This window comes from Centruroides vittatus, unplaced genomic scaffold (genome assembly GCF_030686945.1).
Source record: "Centruroides vittatus isolate TY-2023 unplaced genomic scaffold, ASM3068694v2 contig_1695, whole genome shotgun sequence".
Taxonomy (NCBI): domain Eukaryota; kingdom Metazoa; phylum Arthropoda; class Arachnida; order Scorpiones; family Buthidae; genus Centruroides; species Centruroides vittatus.
In genome coordinates this window covers 306,858-327,169 of record NW_027121028.1, presented here as the reverse complement: position 1 = coordinate 327,169, position 20,312 = coordinate 306,858, and the positions used below count along the sequence as shown (strand labels likewise).

General features: G+C 34.0%; 1 protein-coding gene across 2 annotated transcripts in view; it reads left to right on the top strand.

Annotated features, from left to right (window-relative positions):
- LOC136969039 (S-adenosyl-L-methionine-dependent tRNA 4-demethylwyosine synthase TYW1-like) overlaps window positions 1-20,312 on the top strand; it is a 43,719-nt gene that overhangs the window by 20,503 nt on the left and 2,904 nt on the right. Inside the window, exons 10-13 of one of the 2 annotated variants that reach the window (XM_067263118.1) lie at window positions 2,540-2,649; window positions 2,873-3,186; window positions 8,805-8,915; window positions 12,377-12,544. In XM_067263118.1, coding sequence (XP_067119219.1) covers window positions 2,540-2,649; window positions 2,873-3,186; window positions 8,805-8,915; window positions 12,377-12,544 — 703 coding nt within the window. Of the gene's footprint in view, window positions 1-2,539; window positions 2,650-2,872; window positions 3,187-8,804; window positions 8,920-12,376; window positions 12,545-20,312 lie in introns of both variants that reach the window. The other variant, XM_067263119.1, reaches the window with a different exon arrangement.

Below are 20,312 nucleotides of genomic sequence, written 5' to 3'. Positions count from 1 at the left end.
AAAACAAATAGCAAGATTGGGCGTAAGTACATTAAAGCACAATTCTTAAGCTTCAAAATCATATATTTATTTTTCAACATAGTCACCGTTAAGGCTAACACATTTCTCCCAACGTGTAACAAGTTTTTTCATTCCGTCACCGAAAAATTCTTTCGACTTTTCTCGAATCCAGGACTTTACACCTTGGACGATGAGGCAAAGGCAGCTGTCATGATTATCCTCGCAGTCTCTGTTGAGTAGAAGTAAAAAATAAAAATCACAAGGCGCAAGATCGGGGAATAGGGAGGGTGTGGAATCGGTTCAAACGTCGGGTTTCACATAGCCTTTCCAGTTGTGCGCAAGGTGTGTGGACGAGCATTGTCATGTTGCAAGATTATTAACACCAGGCTGCCTCTAACACGACAAATAATCACCTGGCGCTAATAATCTTGCAACTTGACAATGCTCGTCCACACACCTTGCGCACAACTGGAGAGGCTATGTGAAACCGGACATTTGAACTGATTCCACACCCTCCCTATTCCCCCGATCTTGCGCCTTGTGATTTTTATTTTTTACTTCTACTCAAGAGAAACCGCAAGGATAATCATTACACCTTGGACGATGAGGTGAAGACGGCCGTCAAGTCCCGAATTCGAGAAAAGTCGGAAGAATTTTTCGGTGACGGAATGAAAAAACTTGTTACACGTTGGGAGAAATGTGTTAGCCTTAACGGTGACTATGTTGAAAAATAAATATATGATTTTGAAGCTTAAGAATTGTGCTTTAATGTACTTACGCCCAATCTTGCTATTTGTTTTTGTTCGTGTTCTACAAGCATGTGCGCACTACTTTTCAGCCTACCCTCATATGATGTTGCAATCATGTCATCATTACCTTCAAAGAACACATTAAACATAACACAGTAAGATTAAAAAATTTTTTATAAATGTTTTGATGGTTTTTAATCTTAATTTTTTAATCTGCAATGATGATGGATTTTATTGAGACAAAACCATTTTCAGTAACTAAGGAAAAAACTAGGCTCGAAGATGTTAATTGTAAAATTTTTCTTGTAAAAAAAAAAGGGAAAGTTTTCTTTATCAACAAACAAAAAGATGCAAAATGGAATTTCATTTTCATTCATTTCACAATGGTTAATTAAAAAAATGGAACTTTGGAATTTATTCTTCTGTTTTCCATGTAAATATTTCGTTGTGTGTGTGAAGTCAGGACTATCTGACATGTAAATTGAAGGTTATGTGAGAATCTGGAGTTCAGCGAGATATTTGTTAAAATAATTTTTCTATCAAGTTTAAATTGAATTAACTTTGAAAAATATTACGAGATCTTGACTTAAGAAACTTTGAGATTAAGAGATTTTGACTGGAGAATAACAATTTAGTTCCTTCTAAAGTGATAAGTCTGAGTGTGGTATCTCACTCAACTTATCCACAAGACCTTCCAACTTCCTCCTCTCGTCAGAAGCGTGGCGTGATATTCCGACGATGCTATTGAATGGAAGGTAGTATAAAAGGTAAAAGGTCACTTTCTGAATTGTTCTTGTCTTGATACTATTAAGTGGTCAAGGCTTTAGCCACTGCTCTCATTTTGGGGCCATTGGCGAGTGCCAAAGATATTAGTCGTCGTTTCTCCGGTTTTTAATTACCAGTTGTTTCCAAGGATTCCACTATAGATAATATAACTGTTTTATGTAAACTGTCTCTCTCGGGATAAATTTAGAGGTTTAGAACTAAATATCCTCACACCTTTGGATTGTCAAATTTATCATTTATGTTATCGTAGTCGTCACTTATTTGTATTTATATTTAGTTATAATTTTGTGTAATATATTTATATTTAAATTGTCGTGTAGATTGATTTAATGCCTAACTCTGTCGACGACTCGCGTTACCGCGAAATGTTTGAATGTAAAATTCTCTCGAAATTCCGGTTGAGTATTTATACCTTTGGCCACTTGGAAGATAAATTAATTTCGGCGTGCCTTCATCCGCGAACTGACTAAGTGGTGTCGGGACTGACTAGGAAAGATTTTTACAAATCTTCCTTACCGTATTTGGAAAGGGTTAACCTAGAATCTCCCTTCTCACAGTTATGTGTACTTTGAATAGTTTTCTTTTTTGTAATTTTAAAGACATAGATCTGAAGACTGGACAGTTTGGCCCCAAAAAAGTTTAATCTTAAACACTGATTCCTTCGTGTATTCTATTTTCATTTTTATTTTCTTGGTTCATCTGGGGAGTGATGGATTTGCATAATGAAAATAAACTACATAATTATGTCCGGCATGTATTGTAAGTATAAACGAGAGGAAGAAATTATTTGAAATAATTAACGAAAAGAAAAAATTGTGAAAGTACAAGGGTTTTTTTTATTTTTATTTGAGGTTTAAGATAATTGAATAATTTTATGTATTTGTTGATTTAAATAAAGATTATACATATCAACTACGAAAAAAAAGAAAATTTTAAAGTCAATATTTTAATTATTTTCGAGATTTATAAATTAAATTTTTTTTGTTTTTATTTTTTAAATTAAGGCATCATTCCAATCCCGTCGGAACCGAGTGGAAATGGAAAATGGACAATCCGGAACTAATATTCCAGGAAGCTTTGAAAAATCATTACCGGATGATCAAAGAATTTAAGGGTTTGTGTCTGGCTTGAGAACATTATGTTCAAATAACACAGTTGTATCTGTTATAATTTTATAATGAAGTATTTGGTTTTTATTTTGAAAATTAACAATTATAGACATTTCTTCTCTCATCTATTATTAAAGTAGAAAGAAGAAATGTGTTTTATAGCTTCCTTTGTTTTGTCATTCATTTGGAAACAAACAATTAATACTTTTTTTTTAATCATTTAAAAAGGTGTACCTGGTGTAAAGGAAGAGAGGTTTAAAGAAGGAATGGAAGCTAAACATTGCGCATTATCGCTTGTCGGAGAACCCATAATGTATCCAGAGATAAACGAGTTTGTCCGACTTCTTCACGGTCGCGGAATCTCTACCTTTCTCGTTACCAATGCGCAGTTTCCCGACGCCATATCGAAATTAGATCCGGTGACGCAGCTGTACGTTTCGGTAGATGCCGCCAGTAAAGACAGCTTGAAGAAAATTGACCGTCCTTTATTTAGAGACTTTTGGACAAGATTCCTAGATAGTCTAAAAGCTTTGTCTGACAAGGTAGGTTGACTTTATTTTCACTCTAGTTTTTTTAGATTATATTTTTAATTTATAAAATTTATTCTCGATAGCATATAATTCTTGTTTACAACAAACTTTTTTACTTAATATTAGCTAGAACAAGTTATAAACTTGTCTCATAATTTTTTTCATAATATTTCAAATAAATCAAACACAAACCAGAAAATTTCTAACACCGAATGTTCATTTTTTTAACAATATTCCTATAAACATTCAGGCACTCGTTCCCCATTCTCTTTTCATTGTTTGAAAAATATTTGCTACTCAAAGTCCAGAAAGGTAGAAATTGTTTGGTGTTGGTCCAGGCTACAAGAACCTTACTAGAGTTTATAAGAATTCTTGTGGCAATGAAGAGATTTTGGAATTTCTAGCCAGTGATTCTGACAATGATCAACATACTTTTTAAGCAGCATATTTTTTAGAAGTAGATTGAAGTTGTTGGGACAAGATCTGAATGTTCTTGTTACAGGCATTTAATCTAATTGCTAATTTTTTCATACTTTGTTATTATTAACTATTAATGTATCTAAATATATAAAATTGCTTGTCCTGGCTGAGTGACAGATTCGTCATCGCCCAGAGCAAACCGCCGAACCTAAAGTGATGAAATTTGGTACACGGTTAGGGTATGTCGTGAAAACGCACACTAAAAAGGGATTTTCAAAATTCTGCCTGTGGGGGTAGAGGGAGAGCATTAAGGCTTAACCCGAAGAACAGCTTCTACTGTACTGTTTTAGATGCGATTTTTCATTTTCAACTACATTTAGTCTTTATTGAGTACTTAGTATTTTTATATAGTTCGACTTTTTAACCAAATGTTCAAACTGTTTTAAATTCGAATTTGTTATTGCATATTGGTTGATTGTAAACATTCCAGAAAATTGATCAAATTGAAAACAGTTCGTTTGATTCTCGGCAATTTTCATCATTCTCGGTGGTAGGTGTTATATAACAATTACTATGGTTGTTGAAATACTGAGTATAAATGGTGTTTGCTTGCAAAATCTGCATAGGCAAAGTTGCTGGTAACAGCTAGTGTAATTATAAAATTACTTACAAGGGGAACCCGGGAGGTAGTCTTCATTAATTTCAACAAAATTTTATGGATGTGTAGTATTTACTACTTGGTTCTGTGGCTTTAGTAGAGTTTCACTATTCAGACATTTTCAAGAAAATCGCAATTAAAGTTTTTCTAGAACTATTGATACCTAAGCAGAAGCACCATTCACGTGTTCATGACATGGCATGATTAGTTAGTAATGGTCTTCGCACAACCCTTTTACTGGTTCGAATCCACGTATGATACAATTATAAATGTAAAAAAATTAATCTTATTGTTATAAAACGTGTACATAAGAAATTTCATGCCATTTTTAATTATTGAATTTAAAATTTATTATTTATATCAGGGAATTCAAAAATTCAATCAGCAAGAAAAGGGTTAATAGTTATAGAAAAACAATTGTGATTTTCTCAAGAATGCCTGAATAGTGGGTCCTGCATCTTTAGCAAAGTTTAAGTACCAGTAAATCGGTGGCGTAGCGTAGTGGGAGCGGCAAAATTTCACAATAAATAATAATAATATCTTGTAAAAAGTTGAACCTTTACAATACACAATAATGATGATTGTTCTTGCTGAAAAGTTCTTTAGAATTACTGTATATTTTAGTCTTTTAAATTGAGATACCTAAATAAGGGAGCGGCGAAATTTTCTTCCGCACCGGGCGGCTGACACCCAGGCTACGCCACTGCAGTAAATACTATACATCCACGAAATTTTCTTGAAATTAGTGATGACAAACACCCGGGTTCCCCTTGTTAGAAGAATACTAGTCTTACAGATCACAAATAATGAATCTATAATTATATATATTACACAATATATATTGTGCAATATAATTATGTAGCAGTTGCCAAATTAAACAATTTGGATGATTTTTACATGAAACATACAAACATCCAAGTAATAATTCTCTCTTATTTTGTTAATAATTTGTTTTTATACATAGTAAGTTAGAATAACTAATGATCCAATTGAAAGCAGAAAAACTAGTTAAATAATAGTGGTTTACATTAAAAAGAACAGAACTAACTCTAAGGAAAAATGGAATTTGCTCTTTCCACAGTTCTAGAATGGAATGGTTGTAATCTCTCTTGTAATCAAATAGTTTTTAAAGTTATGCTATAAGAAATAGATATCATCTCTCCTTGACATGCATTTTTCAGAATGTAACTACGTCATATCATAAGTCAAAAATATAATAAATAAATAAATAGGCTATATACAAGATTACACAGTACAGTACATAATGCAATTTTGGGCTGTCATTGATTGTAATAGCCCAAATTCATGAGCAGTTGCCATGGCTGCCATGTTTACATATCTGAAGTTTCTCATTGAGAATAATAAGCTTCCACTTCTTCTCACCAGTAGCAGAAGACACAGTGGAGTGCTTCAAGGTCTGTATAAGGTCGGGACACGCTCCCGTGATTCTACGTGGCAGCGGCCATTTTGGGACTTATCGATAGAGCTCACTACACGTGGTTCCTGCGCAAGTCGACTGTTATTGCGTATATACGTACTCAAAACGTTAAACAATGGGTTATTGTTTGGCACCTAATTGTAAAAGTAAGTCTACCGACGTTCGATTGTTTAGATTTCCCGCAGATAAGCAGAGGAAAGCGAAACGGATGCAAAACTGCAGATGGGCTAAGTGGCAGCCAACTTTTCTGTCAGTGAGAGTACATATTTTTGCCAGAGATATGAACAGTACTTTGAATGTAAAAAAACTGTATGGAAGCAAAAGCTCATTTATGCATACTTCTGCTGACCTCCAAAAATAGTGTTTTATTATATTTGTATCTTGTGTGTTTAGAGAGAAAGAAGTTATTTTTAACAGAGCTTATCTAAGACATATCATTAAATTGTGTTTAATATTATCCTTTTTGATTAGATTTTATGTAATTAGGAAAATATGATGTTTAAGCCTTTGTAAATTCAAAAATGTTCATTAATTAAATGCTAGTCTAGTATTTATTTTTTAATGCATTAATATTTTATTGGTAAATGCTTTAAAATAAAATTTTGGATAACTTATGTTATTGCATTACTTTACGAAGTGCTTATATACGAATTGCATCAGTTTTAGCGCCTATTTAATTAGTTTCAATCGCGACAGCAAATGATATAGATCAGGGGTGGCCAACTTTTGTGCACATAAGATCTACTTTTTATCGTAAAAATGTGTCGCGATCGACTTGTTTTCATAGGCATAGTCTAAGTGGGGAGGGGGAAGTGTGAAATACATACTATGTTTATACACTGTTTCAGTACGAAGTGCACTCACTGCTTGTGAGTTGAGTCATAACTGCATGCACACAGTTGCATTTGGTTACAAATATAATACATTAAGTCAATACATCGCTAGCGATCGACCAAAATTGGCTTGGCAATCGACCGGTCGATCGCGATCGACTTGTTGGCCACCCCTGATATAGATGATTGTTTCTTTTAAACTATTTGATCAAAAAGTTACATAAAATTGGGGTTGCATAATCATCCGAAATTATTATTATATTTTTGACTGGAAATCACTGGATTTATGCAATTTTAGTTTAATTAATGTCGTATAAAACTGATCGCTCATACAAGTTTTCTTAAAATGTGCGACTCAAAATACCCCAAAGTGGCAGCTCGAGAAGTAGGTCACGCGTGTCCCGACCTTCTTTTTACAGCCCTTGGAGTGCTTTGCAGGCATAATGGATATACTGTAAAACACAAGAAGATATGAGACATTTTTTTTAATATATACCAAGAAAGATCATTAACACATCATTAGAACAACTTGAATTCAAATTTTAACCATGTTTCCATGCCTCTGTTTCACTTGCATTGATCATTGTATGTGCAAACATAAGTTGAGGTGCATCTGTATCGAGAATGAAGTATTCTCCATTTTCTTTTATTTCAACATAGTTGTTAATGTGTTGTGATGCATTTTTTCAGATAAGTGCATTCAGTGCACTTATCTGAAAACCTGCATCACAACACATCACAGTGGGTTCACTACTTTGTCTATTTTCACATAACTGTACTTATGGATAACTAGATAAATAGTTTGTTTGTGGATGTTTGGCGGAGTTATTCAAACAGACTAAAAATGAGTTACATTTTTCTTCATAAGGAATGATACAAATACAGTAGAGTCGCTATAATCTGTCACATCCAGTAATCCGACACTCTGTAGGGCAGCTCGTGCGAAATTTTTGATTTATATGACAGTATACATATACATCAGACTCTATCACTCGCTAGTTGTTTGTGACTGTTTTATCGACCACACGTGCAATAATCACGATAAACACGATAGACTAACCACGAACCAAGTGCATATTTTTAATTAAACTGTCCAGTATGTACAGTACTCCAACACCCACTGGTCTGATATGTTGTTTTCCAGAGGCTTGACTGTATTGAAAAATTTTTTCTATTATTTTCAGAAGTGCAGTGCATTTGGATAATGAGCTCTGGCTTTATTGTTCTTAAAAATTGGGAATTATAAATGGCATTTATATGATTAAAAAATGAATTTGAAAGAAAACTAAAGATATTACTAATTAGAAATTTTCAAAGATTTGTAAATCAAATTTTACATATATTCATTGAACGAAAACATGATCATTGAATATTTTATAATAATGGATTATTCTGTTTTGGAAGAGAAGACACAAAATTGTTATAATTAATCAAAATTTTGCTGTTTGTCTTTGCTGAAAATTGTTGATTGTAATTTTTTAGGAAGTGCATTTTTGTCCTCAATAATATTTTTTTACAATATCTCTTTACTGTGCAATGAATATAGAAAACCTGTTTCATTTGAGATATTTACTGTGACAAAAAAGTTGGTTATTATTATTTGGACAAGTTATTCAAAATAAAGCCTTGTTTTTTCTTTTTCAATAATTCAACAAAATAAAAAAAACTGTTGAATTTCGTGCGTAGAATTAAGTGACGATATTAGCGATACGACGTGCCGCTAGAGATTTTGATTTTCTCTCTTGCATTTTTTGAAAGTCCGACGAAGCATTTAAACAGTCAATTAATAATAGAAATAAAAAAAAATGCATATTTCAAAGTATGAATGTATAAGAGGAATTCAGTTTTGCATCGGGCACTTAATCTAGAAACATTGCATTACCCGACAAAAAATTGCAGTCACATCAATATAATAATTACATTTGTCTATTAAGTTTTTTACTGATGTGTAGTTATAATTTACACATATCTGACATAGTATGTTTGGCCGATTAAATTAGCTATGGTTTTATTCCATAATATGTTTATTCATATAGAATTTTATTAATCTTACTTTACTATGCTGTTTAAAAAAAGAAGGGTGACTACAAATTTTTGTTGGGTATAGTATATTGTTTTGCATTTGTTGCTGTTGGCTAAAATTATAAAACAAAAAGTCATATGATGTCTGATAAAAATTATTTAATGTTTATTATACTTAGTTGTAAAACTAATTAATAAATTATTTATATGTTGTAAAAATTGCTTAAAACTGATTTTAAAAGTATAATTGAAATCGTAGGGTCAAAGAACAGTGTATAGATTAACGTTGGTCAAAGCATGGAATACAGAAGAAATCGAAGGATATGCAAAATTAATAGAACTGGGACGGCCGGATTTTATCGAAATCAAGGCGAGTGTCGTATTCTTTTTATCGTAGTCTCTATTATGCGAGAAAATATTGCCGTATTGGTTTATATTTAATACAGTGATATTAATAAATACATTTTGAGTTAATTATTTGTGAATTTCTTATTTTACATAATTTAACAATTAAAGTTCACAAGATGCTTTTGAGAACTTATTTGCTAATTTGAGTACTTTAAACAAAAATAAAATGCAAATTCCTGCTTATGATAAAATATCTTGGAAATGTTAAACGAACTTAAATGTTTTACTGCATAACCTAAATGCAATTCGGGAATGCTCGAATCTGTTATTAGGTTTAGGTTAGAAGTGATATTAAATGGATCATTTGCACATCATATTTTTTTATAAAATTACATGGCATTAACTTCAACCTAACTGTCCATACATGTTATGCAGTTAGCATTTACATACCATATTTGACAGTGTGTTCTTGGATCTTGTTTGATATTTCAAAATGCACTAAAAAGGTAATGTAATAGTTTGTATTTTTCATGTGCTACAACATTTTCTAATAAAAATTATAACTGATAATGTTGTCCTGAGATTACAACAGCTTTCTCCAATAGAAAGGTTGAAGGAACCAGATATTTCCATCATTTAGTACATGCTTGACACAGGACAATCACTGTAGACCTGCCAACATATGCTATTAGTTTTTGAAATAATTATAGGGTGGTAAGGAAGTCCAGCTACAGATATTATTTAATATTGCATTATTCTCCTTATTGAATTTTTTTGTGATTGACTATGAAGATTTATATATCTGAAGGATATATTGAAAATTTGTTACTTCTTTAAGCAGTGGTTATTCCCTATCATCATGTATGATAGATAATATTTCAAGTTTTGAAAAAAATAACCATTAACTAATGAGAAGGCACGAACAGTCTTGCATAGAGTTTACTGGGTAGCATTTCAAGTTTGAGTTTTTCCCTCTTCCAAACTTAATTTTTTCTTCAAATAAATGTTTTAAATTAATAAAATTTAGCTTGGGTACAAAATATTACTGTGGAAGTTTTTGGCAACTTTCTTCTTCCATAATCTCTTCTTTACCATTTTTTATAAATTGTAAAGCACAAGAAGATAGTTGCTGAAAACTTCAACAGTTCTCTCCATATGAATCTCAATTTTGTTACTCTTTCCCTTCTTTGCATACTACTACTATTGTCTCAATTGTCAATTATCTTAGAAATTCTTTTTAGAACACAAGGGCATATTTTATTTTGTTGCACAGATAGCCAGGAATTGTTGATACAATTTACAAAATAATGTGTAACATGTTATTGTATTGAAGGTTGTTCCTTAGTATAATGTAACTATTGATCCCTGCATTGAAAAAATAGTGAGGAACCAATAACTACTTATTCTTGCTGCAGAATGTTGTTCTACACCTTATTTGGATAAACTGCAAACTTAAATATTTCTGGGTTTGTAGCTTCACGTTGCATCATTATGTATAGTTGAAGGAAGCAGGACAATCTTATCATATATACTAAGGAGAAATAAAGTACAATTATTCCAAAAATGCTACTGTGAATAGGATAGGGCTGTCTCTGGTTTGTATAAATCAGTGAGGTATTTCCCTCTGACATTTGTTCATATACTAAGAAAAAACAAATCACCAGTTTACTAAAAGACCTCGGCTAATGGAACAGAGCGGTATCAATTATCTACTGTCACGTTTCAGCCAATCTAAGAAATTGGCCTTATCAGCCTTTCAGTATTTTTGGGCACTATTCACATGAAAGGAACCACCTTCAGGTTATTTACTGGAATAAATTTTTAAGTTGAACATGTAAAGTATTTTTTTGTATGAAAGAGCAAATATTTTGATTCTGTGCTTTGGTTTGTTTTTTTACATATTGGCAGTTCTAAATCTTCCCACAGCTGGTTATATATTAGTAAATAACACCAACAAAACATTGATAAAATTAGAATGCTAAAAGAGCAAACATTTTAACCTGAAGCAGATCCCATTAGGATCAAAAGTGCTTGTCGTAGTATATTTGCTGGTATATTTTTGAATGAAGAAGACTTCTTATAAGAATAATTGTATGGTTGAAAGGAAATGATGAGTTGGTGTTATTTATTAACAGAAGTTGCATCTTTCTGTAAATTGCCTCCAACATTTCATCAGTTGTTACATATTAACCTATTGAATATTTTTATTTGCTGTTTTCAGATAATTTTCTTTGAATGACAGGTGCAAATCATAAATCTGAATCTTCTCAGGAACATATGGTCTTACGACAGGCCTATTGTTCAATTTTTCACAACCAGTCTTCCAAATACATGTATGATTTCAAAACACTGGCCATGTATAGCAAACACAATGTAGCTTCTGTTTGCAGAATTAATTTTTTTCAATCTAAATATTGGTATTGTGAATAGTATTGACAGTTGTGATATCTGTAATGGACAGAATTCATATTTCAACCTGCCACCTCATCATTCACTGTATAGAAACATTGTTAAGCGTGTGAAGCATTCACCGTGAATATGTTGCCGACTGCTTTGTCGTCATTTAGCAGTTATTCAGTTACCAAACTGTGATCACTCTCTTCCAAAATTTCTACTTCCACTTCCACTTCGTTGTCTGACCATACGGGCATCATACACTCACAACGTAAAACTGAGATTTGCATTTGTTTTCAATCATTTGTTACTATTTTCCTCTTTGGCATCCATTTATACTGCTATAATTATCTGCTGAACTGAACTAAATATTAGAACTTACAAATACTTAAAAAGTTAGCCACTAAAAGTATCCAACCAAACTTCAAGATTGAATACTTCCAAGGTTTGCACTCATGGAATTGACCAAGTCTACATTCTTCTGGGTGAAACAAAATGACCATTTTTCTCAGATTTTCTTGTGATATGAAGATAGTAAGTGAAAGATATGGAGGTCTACAGAATATATAAAAAACAAATTGGATAGATTTATCTAAATGTAAGCCACCTGGTTGAAAACTCAGTGTATTAACATCTGAATGATACATGAATATAATTTGTAGTCTGTTTAAACTATAACAGAAGAGAGACAACCACAAAAGAACCTTAAGTTAGTCTCATATTAAACACTTACTGGAAATAATTTAAGATTTCTTTGCAGGTTATGTCTATTTTCTGTTGTAATCTGTTTACAGTACATTATTACTAGGAAATTAAAACTCTTTTTCTTAAGAGCTGTAATTTCCGTGTACTGATTATGTACAATGGATTTAAAGTTTCAATTACTATTAACTCTAAATATCAAGAGTCCGTGGTGGTGGTGGATGCATAACAATTATTACAAATACAAACAAAACTAAGCTTCAGAATTGAAAAATATTTTTTTATAAATAGTCTGTTTCATTTATTAAACTTTTTGAAATTTATATAAAACAAATTGTATTCTTCTGATGTCTAGTCATTGTTGTTAACATATTTGTTTCTGTTTAGGGAGTGACATATTGTGGAACTTCGAAAGCAAGTACTTTGACGATGGAAAACGTTCCCTGGCACGAAGAAGTTTTAACTTTTGTGCAATCTTTAGTAAATATTATTTCTAATTATGCTATAGCTGCAGAGCATGAACATTCAAATTGTGTTTTAATAGCACACAAAAAGGTAAGACAAGTAATTTTTTTTATATATAAACTCTTCTTTTTTTCAAATTTACTGAAAATGACAAGAATTGTTTGGTATTTTTATTACTATACTTATTCTTTTAAAGAAAGACTTGTATAACACGTCTGGTGGGAAAATTTTACTTTTCAAATAGCTATTGTATAGTTTGTTATGACTAAATGCCTAAATTTTTTCAGATCTTCTCTCTCATTGACAAGAAATATTTGAGTAGAAACAGACTTCTTACAGGAAAACAGATTAGTACAATCAAAAGGAAACATTGAGCACATTACTAGAAACAGTAATAGCTTATGAAAATATGTGATGTCAATTGTACAGACAGGTTCAAAACTTGTTAAAAAGCCACAGATCACAAAAAATCACATTGCAAGAATGATATTTTGTATAGATCTGTCCATGAAGTGTAGTACAGATTGAACAACTGTAGGTAGTTCTGCAACATTAAACATATAAATTGTTTTTGGCATAATTAAATCTGCCAAACACTATAGGGAGCAATTTTAACTAATAATTTTTCTGGTAAAATACTCATCATTTCTTTTCAACCATACAATTATTCTTATAAGAAGTCTTCATTCAAACATTTTGTGTCATTTACTGAATACAATGTATTCAGTGGTGAAAAAAGTCTCTCCCCAACTACCAATTTTTTTTTTCAAATAATCAAAAGGTTCACAGATTTCCTGTTTCAATTTAGTATAATGAACTGGCTCCCGCCAGTTCATTATACTAAATTGAAACAGTTAAATATCTTAACAAAAAAACAAACTTTAATCACAGTTGATCGTATACTGTAGAAACTCAATCCTATGCAGTTAACAAGACTCTTCGTATTCTTCCTTACCCACCCTTGTTTATTACTTTTACGACTGCTTGTAAAGAGATTGGATATGGGCTGGCGAGACCGCAGTCGGGGAGAGTAGGTCCAATATCACTACATCCCGGCTGCAAAATAACTATTAGGCTGATAACCCAAACATGGATCTGAGCTAAACTCCCAAAAAACTTAGGGTATAATAGAATTGAGCGTCTAAGAGAATATGTAATTGTGAGGATTTGTGTATTGTATGAACATTTTTTTTTCTTTTTTACATAAATTATTCTTGCAATTCTTCTGCAAGACAGTTTGATTGATGTTCTTTTGTGAATCTTTATTTCAATGAGATTGTTGCACCACATGAGCGATGTCAAATGGTCTGATTTTAAGTTCAAAAGAAACGTCTTTGCATTCCAAATTTATTTTATTGGCAAAGTAGTGAGGAGTGGGAATGATGCACAGAACATGCTCCATCAGTTTAGTGGGGTTGGATGTAGAGAAACCCATTTCGTTCACCAAATTAGATGTTGTTGGATGAGGGATGAAATTGTGGCTGGGTGATAAATACAATAGGGGTTGGTACATATGAGGTGATGGAGGCTGATGATGATACGGCAGTTAAGGAAGACAGACTCAGCTTGTTGATTTCAGTATAGAGACACTGATTTCACTTACTTAAACCACAGCTTCCAGTCTGGGCATTTTGCTGATGGGGGCTTCATTCTCATGATGAGTCTTATGGTGGTTTCTTTACTGCCATCCTTGATCACGTGTAGTCCTCAATGAGTTTTCTTCAATGATTGTGGTCAAGCCTGTGTTTAGAGGAGACCAAGTGATTTTTGCAGTCATCCCTCTTTTGCAAGTAATCTGATTAGCATTTAATTTTGCAATCAGATGTAAAGTGGAATGCACGTGCATTTCAAAACTCATCATGTTGTTCAATATTTAAAAAGTATTGGGGTGCATGAGTGTGTCCTGTTCTGAATTGAATACTGTTCAAATTGTGTTCAAATATTAACAGCCAGCTTGAATGGAATGAGGATAGAAGCCTGAAGAAGAGCCCAGAAGGGGTTTTGAAAACATTTGCAATTATCGAGCATAAGCACTCCAGTTATTTAATTAAAGTAAGTCAATCTTGTGTCATATATATAAATTAAAATGTTCGTGTCCTTCTCCCCCAGAATATTAATCAGTATCTCCACTTTCGTCTTCTCTGGCACATTCTTTGATTGGAATGCTCACTCTACCGATAAGAAAAATAGGTTCCTATTTACAGACCTAGTTGGGACTGGTAACTTTAACGTTTTCATGCTTTTAATTAAGCCTGATATAAGTATTGAGAAATTATCACCAGGTTACTTGTTCTGCTTTGATTATTAGTACTAATCTATGCTAGCTCCAATTCATGCTAACTTTCCCTTTCTCTCTCAGTTTCAGCTTTTGGCCTTTCCTGCTCCCTTTCAGCAACAGTTGAGATCAGAATTTCCAACATAAAATCTGAGTCATATAATAAAAAGTGACAATTTTATTAAAGTTCCCTTAACTCAAATACCTCCAGATCATCGTCTATTGTGCCATGAAGCTCTTTTGCCACAATCCATAGATCTTCCTTTTTAATTCCCTTTACACTTAGCATTCTGCCGTGAGATTTCCACTGCAACAAAGTAAAGAAAAAAATATTATTTTCCTACCTCTTCTGTAGTGTAAAACCTGTATATTCCTCAAAAGGTTTTCAGAGTAATCTCTCCATAATATGGTACTATGCTGGATCATAATCACTATCCTGTCAGCTGCACCAATGTAGAGAATCTAGACTGCATTCACAGATTCTTCCTGCTGGTTTGTTGTACCAAATTGAAACAGTCAAATATCTTAACAAAAAAAAAACATATACAAAAAATATAAATATTTATTAAATGATCAAATGATCAAATTTAACGTTTTTCACAAAGAGTAAAAAAACCTTTGCTATCATTTGTTTTAAACTTTAATCACACTTGATCGTATATGGTAGAGACTCTTATCCTTCACTAACTCTGCTGTCCCCCGCTCCCACTTTTTTATGACTCTTTGTCTACCCTTGTTTATTACTTTTATGACTGCTTGTAAAGATTGGATATGGGCGACAAGACTGCGGTTGGGAGTAGGTCCGATATCACTACAACAGCAATTACACTAAACAATGATACAACTGTCTACTCTCCTCAAAATGTATGTGTTTTCTGACTGCCTATTTGAAAGAAAAGATAAAATGTCCCTATAAACCACTGCATAACTAGGACCATTGCGTGACTTTGTCGTATTGCAAAAGAATTGAATTAGAGTCAGAAGGAAAGAAGTGATCCCTGCACCTGTTAGGCACAGGAGAGGCGATTCTTGTACATTACCTGAAAGACATGGACAAGTGAACTTTGCACTTGCTGCCACAAAAGAAGCTATCCTTGTATCTGCAGACTATGGATGCATGATCCCTGCACTGGCCAGGTACGGAGAGATGATCCAAGAATAAAGCAATCGCCATCATTTGCTTTGTTCATTTTTTGCTCCTATTTTCCATTAAGTGCATGTAATACTGTTTTTATTTTTGACTCCTATGACTAAATTCTGTTAGGTTCACTCATTGCATCAGAGAGCATGGACATGAGCCAATGACAATGATACATTGTATTACGGTGACAGTATATTTGGCCCATCCACCAAATGGCACTACAGAGTACAAAGAGACTATCTTAATCATAGGCAGTAGGGCACCTAGTAATCACTGAGGTGTCTGAACATTTAAATTCAGACCGAGTTATATGCTCGGACTCTGGCAATACAACCCAATAGGGACCAGCCTTCCTTGCTCTCACATCCAGCTCTCTAACATTGGCATACAGTCTTGTACAGCTCTAAGCTGTTTGACATGCTCAACCAAGAACTGAGTGATGCTTAACTTGTCGAGCTGCAGGGCTTCTTCTACTCACTATGCATGGTCGCTGTGTGGTTGACCACTGCTTCCTCTGTCTTTGAGGTGATCTTGTCAGTCTGTTCTAGGCACAAGTTGGAGGCTAGATCAATGATCTCCTTGGCCCTTTCAAGAACAGTTGGCTGCAATTCCAACTTTGAGGCCTTCTTACAGGACTGCTACTTCTTGGTCATGGTGCCAGATACACCAAGTCCTCCCTCTTAAGGAGTCAAGTCCTAAACATCCATTAGCTTGAGATTCTCCACTTTGCACTGCTGAGAGTAGAGTCGCATGCACTTAACTGTTCAACCATCATTAAATAAAAATAAGTAAAAAGGATTGAGGTTACTCCCAATCTTCCATGGGTGCCCCACATCCTTTTGAAAATCAGAGTATGCAAGAGCCTCCCTACATCTGGTTTGGCCTGCTGCCGGGACAGCTACCCATTTAAATGGCCATCTCCCCAGGGTCATCCCACTCCTGCTAGATGCTTGGCTTGGACTACCCCTTCATCCCTACTAGGATGCTTTCTTCCATTTCTGGTTCTCCAGGGTTGTTATGGCCCATCTAGCACATAATGGATCTTTTCCCCTCAAGACATAAGGAAGTTGGCCCTATGCCACGGAGAGGCTCTGTAAACCACTACAGGCTCTATCCTGCTGGCACTAACAAGGCTTCGGCAATGGGAGTATGACTGCACACATGGTGCTGGCTAAAGTCAGTGAGGCAAGGAAAGTCCCGTCTTCCTAGGAAACTGCTTCTCTTTTACCATGTAAAAGGAGTTTTAGGTGGTCCGTGCTACCACAGGCTTTGGCAAGATCGACTACATTTGTCCACCTGTAATGCATTCAGCCATCATCTTTGTACCACCAAGGAGAATGGGGAGTTCATGAGAACATATCTTGAGTTCTAGAGGATAAGAATTGTCAAGTCCATGGCCTCCAGTTCTTGTATCGAAGCAGTGTTTGAATCCAGGAGATCCAACGTCCCCAGGCCCACAGAGGACACTGGGAACTTCACCTGTGAGTATGGCGAGTGGGAGTCATCTTGCTGCCAATGAGAGCAGTGCTCAATCCAGGGCAGGGGAACTCAGACCACGCCGTAGTGTGACAAGGCACCTTACCATATTTCAACTGTGCCTATCAGGTGAGGCTTCACAAGGGACACCTACTAGTGCTTTCACTCCTTATTGGCAGGGCTACCAACTTGCGTCAGACAAGCCCAAACAATTACATTCCACTTCTCTTCAGACAAGATAAGACCTCCCTAGGAATCCTGTTCATAGCAGCTGTAATAGTTGCCTTCTGGCGTCAAGCTTACTGGGGGACCATTTTGGCCCTCTGGTATAGCTATTCTCTTTGGTTTTGACAATAAGTCTCCCTTCTGTTTTCATGTGAGTCTGTATGTCACAATGCCAAACTGCCACTCTTATTGCCATTAGTTTAAGGAGATGTTTGAAACCCTGTGGAGGCCATGGATAGGGATGTGGCACACTGACAACAACTAAAGCCCATCATACTCTATAGACTCGAGCCTAAGCTTCTAGTGATGTCAGACTTCATCAATAGCCGAGACCAATTCAGGATTTTTGGATCCTCTAACCAGTCACTAGGCCTCCACCGAGGCCAGTTCCCTACTTTGGAGGGGGCTTTGTATATTGAAAACAAAGTCACAGACTCCTATTTTTACTTTCCCAGCTCTGTTATATATAACAGAGGAAAAGTATGGCAATCAATCAAAAATGATCCCCCCCCATGATTTTTACATTTTTGGACTTGGGACCTTAAAACATCCAGAAATGCAAAAAAATTCAGGAGTTTTTTCTGTATGTATGGATGTTAATATGTGGCATGATTTTGTTTACTTTCTGAAATTTTTCTGAAAGGTTTGTGTATTAGAAGTATTCATGCTATTAAATTTTAGTGGTTTAAGGTTGACGGGATGGGGAGATAAAAGGGTTATGTATATTTCCAGTAGGGTCAGACTTAATGGCAATTTTACTCGTAATATATTCACTCACCACACCGCATTGTTTACAAACAGTGCTCACATCAAAAACCAATAGCCAGTGTGAAAACATTTGATTTTTAGAAGTTTTCGCACTGGTTATGGGTTTTTGATGTGAGTACTGTTTGTAAATTTTACTCATTACTAGCATTTACAATATTTTATAAAACCCATCCCTAATCTCAAAATTAAGCTTTTTGCCATTTTATAGTAATTTACAAGGGACACCTACTAGTGCTTTCACTCCTTTTAAATATTGTTTTTAAATATAAGTTTTTAAAATATGTTTTAAAAACTTATATAACTTATAAGTTTTATATACAATATTTAAAAAACTTTATAACAGATGATGTCACACATGCAGTTTTAAATGTTGCCAGGAAAGTTTAAAAAGAAATCCAGCAAGAAATTGCTTATGTTTAAAATGGACCCACATTACATACATGAGGAGAATCTTAATGCCTTTTTGTAGAGTTATTCTCCTAGTGTATGTACATTTGTCAACGTGATGTCCACCCTACATATTTACGTTACTTTATAAGATGAGGACCCATATTACATTTCTGAGTTCCTTGTCTCAATTAATGGAAAATGGCAAAGTTTTATTAAAATCACTCCATTAAATTTTGAGAACAAACTCAATTCTATAACAAATTATTATTTCAGCAACCCAATATTGTTTTTTCCCAAACTTATCACAATGACTTCTGTAAGTTTGGGAAAAAACAGCACTATTGGATTCAAGGGCGTCGCCAGAGGGGGGCAGAGGGGCAGTTGCCCCTCCCTAGACATGCGAAAAAAAATTATTTAAATGCTAAGTCATTTATTGCCCGATTTATAATTCCCGCGCGAAAAACCCAAGAAGATTATGTTTTAATTAAAATAATCTTCTTAAGCTTCTTAAAATTTATGAATCGTTTTTATTTTACCTACATACAATTCATATCCTCTATCAATTTATATAATCTTGCCCCCCCCTGGCCCATTGGCTGGCGACGCCCTTGATTGGATTGCTGAAATAATAATTTGATACAGAGCCAAACAAGAAGCTAAATGAAGAATAAAAGGAAATTGATTCTATGAGCCCATACAAGATGTGCTACAGACTGTGAAACATCACATGACAAAATCACACATGCTTATGAAAAGAGCTTATATCTTGAAAATGAAGTCACAGATTCCCATTTTTTATTGTATTTTTCAATTCTGCAACACAATTAATGGAAAATTGCAAAGTTTGTTCTCAAAATCCATTTGATAGATTTTGATTAAACACAATTCTGTAAGCCTCGTAGAAGAAGTTTCACTAATGCTCTGCTTCAACAAGGATGCAATAAGAAAAAGCCTACATATTATTTGCAGTGTAAAATAAATGTAACATGTTGATATTTGAATTATGTGAATAGTTACCAACTAATACTTAATGTATTTAATTTCATATCATAATCCCCATAATCAAAAAACTTGACAGAATAATGTTATGTTTAGTCATTAATATAATCTCTTATATAAATACAGTTTAAGACCACTACATTTTTTAGTTTTTTCAGAACTAATAATTGAGTATTAAACATTATTTATTGTATTTATTTTGTTGATTATTATTCTCAATTTGTTTCAAAATTTGAACTATCTTAATACATTTTAGTTAATAAGACTAATAACAGTGAAAATTAAACACTAAGTGCAAAAATTTTTGCGCATTGTCAGGCAAGCAAACTGCTGCGAAAAAACACCAGGGGTTGCCGAATATATGTGAAGGGGTGGGGTTGTATGACGTAAGGAGAGGGGAGGGGTTTACAGTTCATAGAATGACTTCCATGCAGAGGGGAAGGAGTCAACATCTCAAAAATTTATAGCTGCATTATAGTGGATGGTCTTGTGCTGAAACATCTAGAACAGGTGAAAGTTACATGTAGTTTGGATTCGTAATGTAGAAGGTGTGTCTCTTGGAAGTCCACTTGGATGCCGGGAAT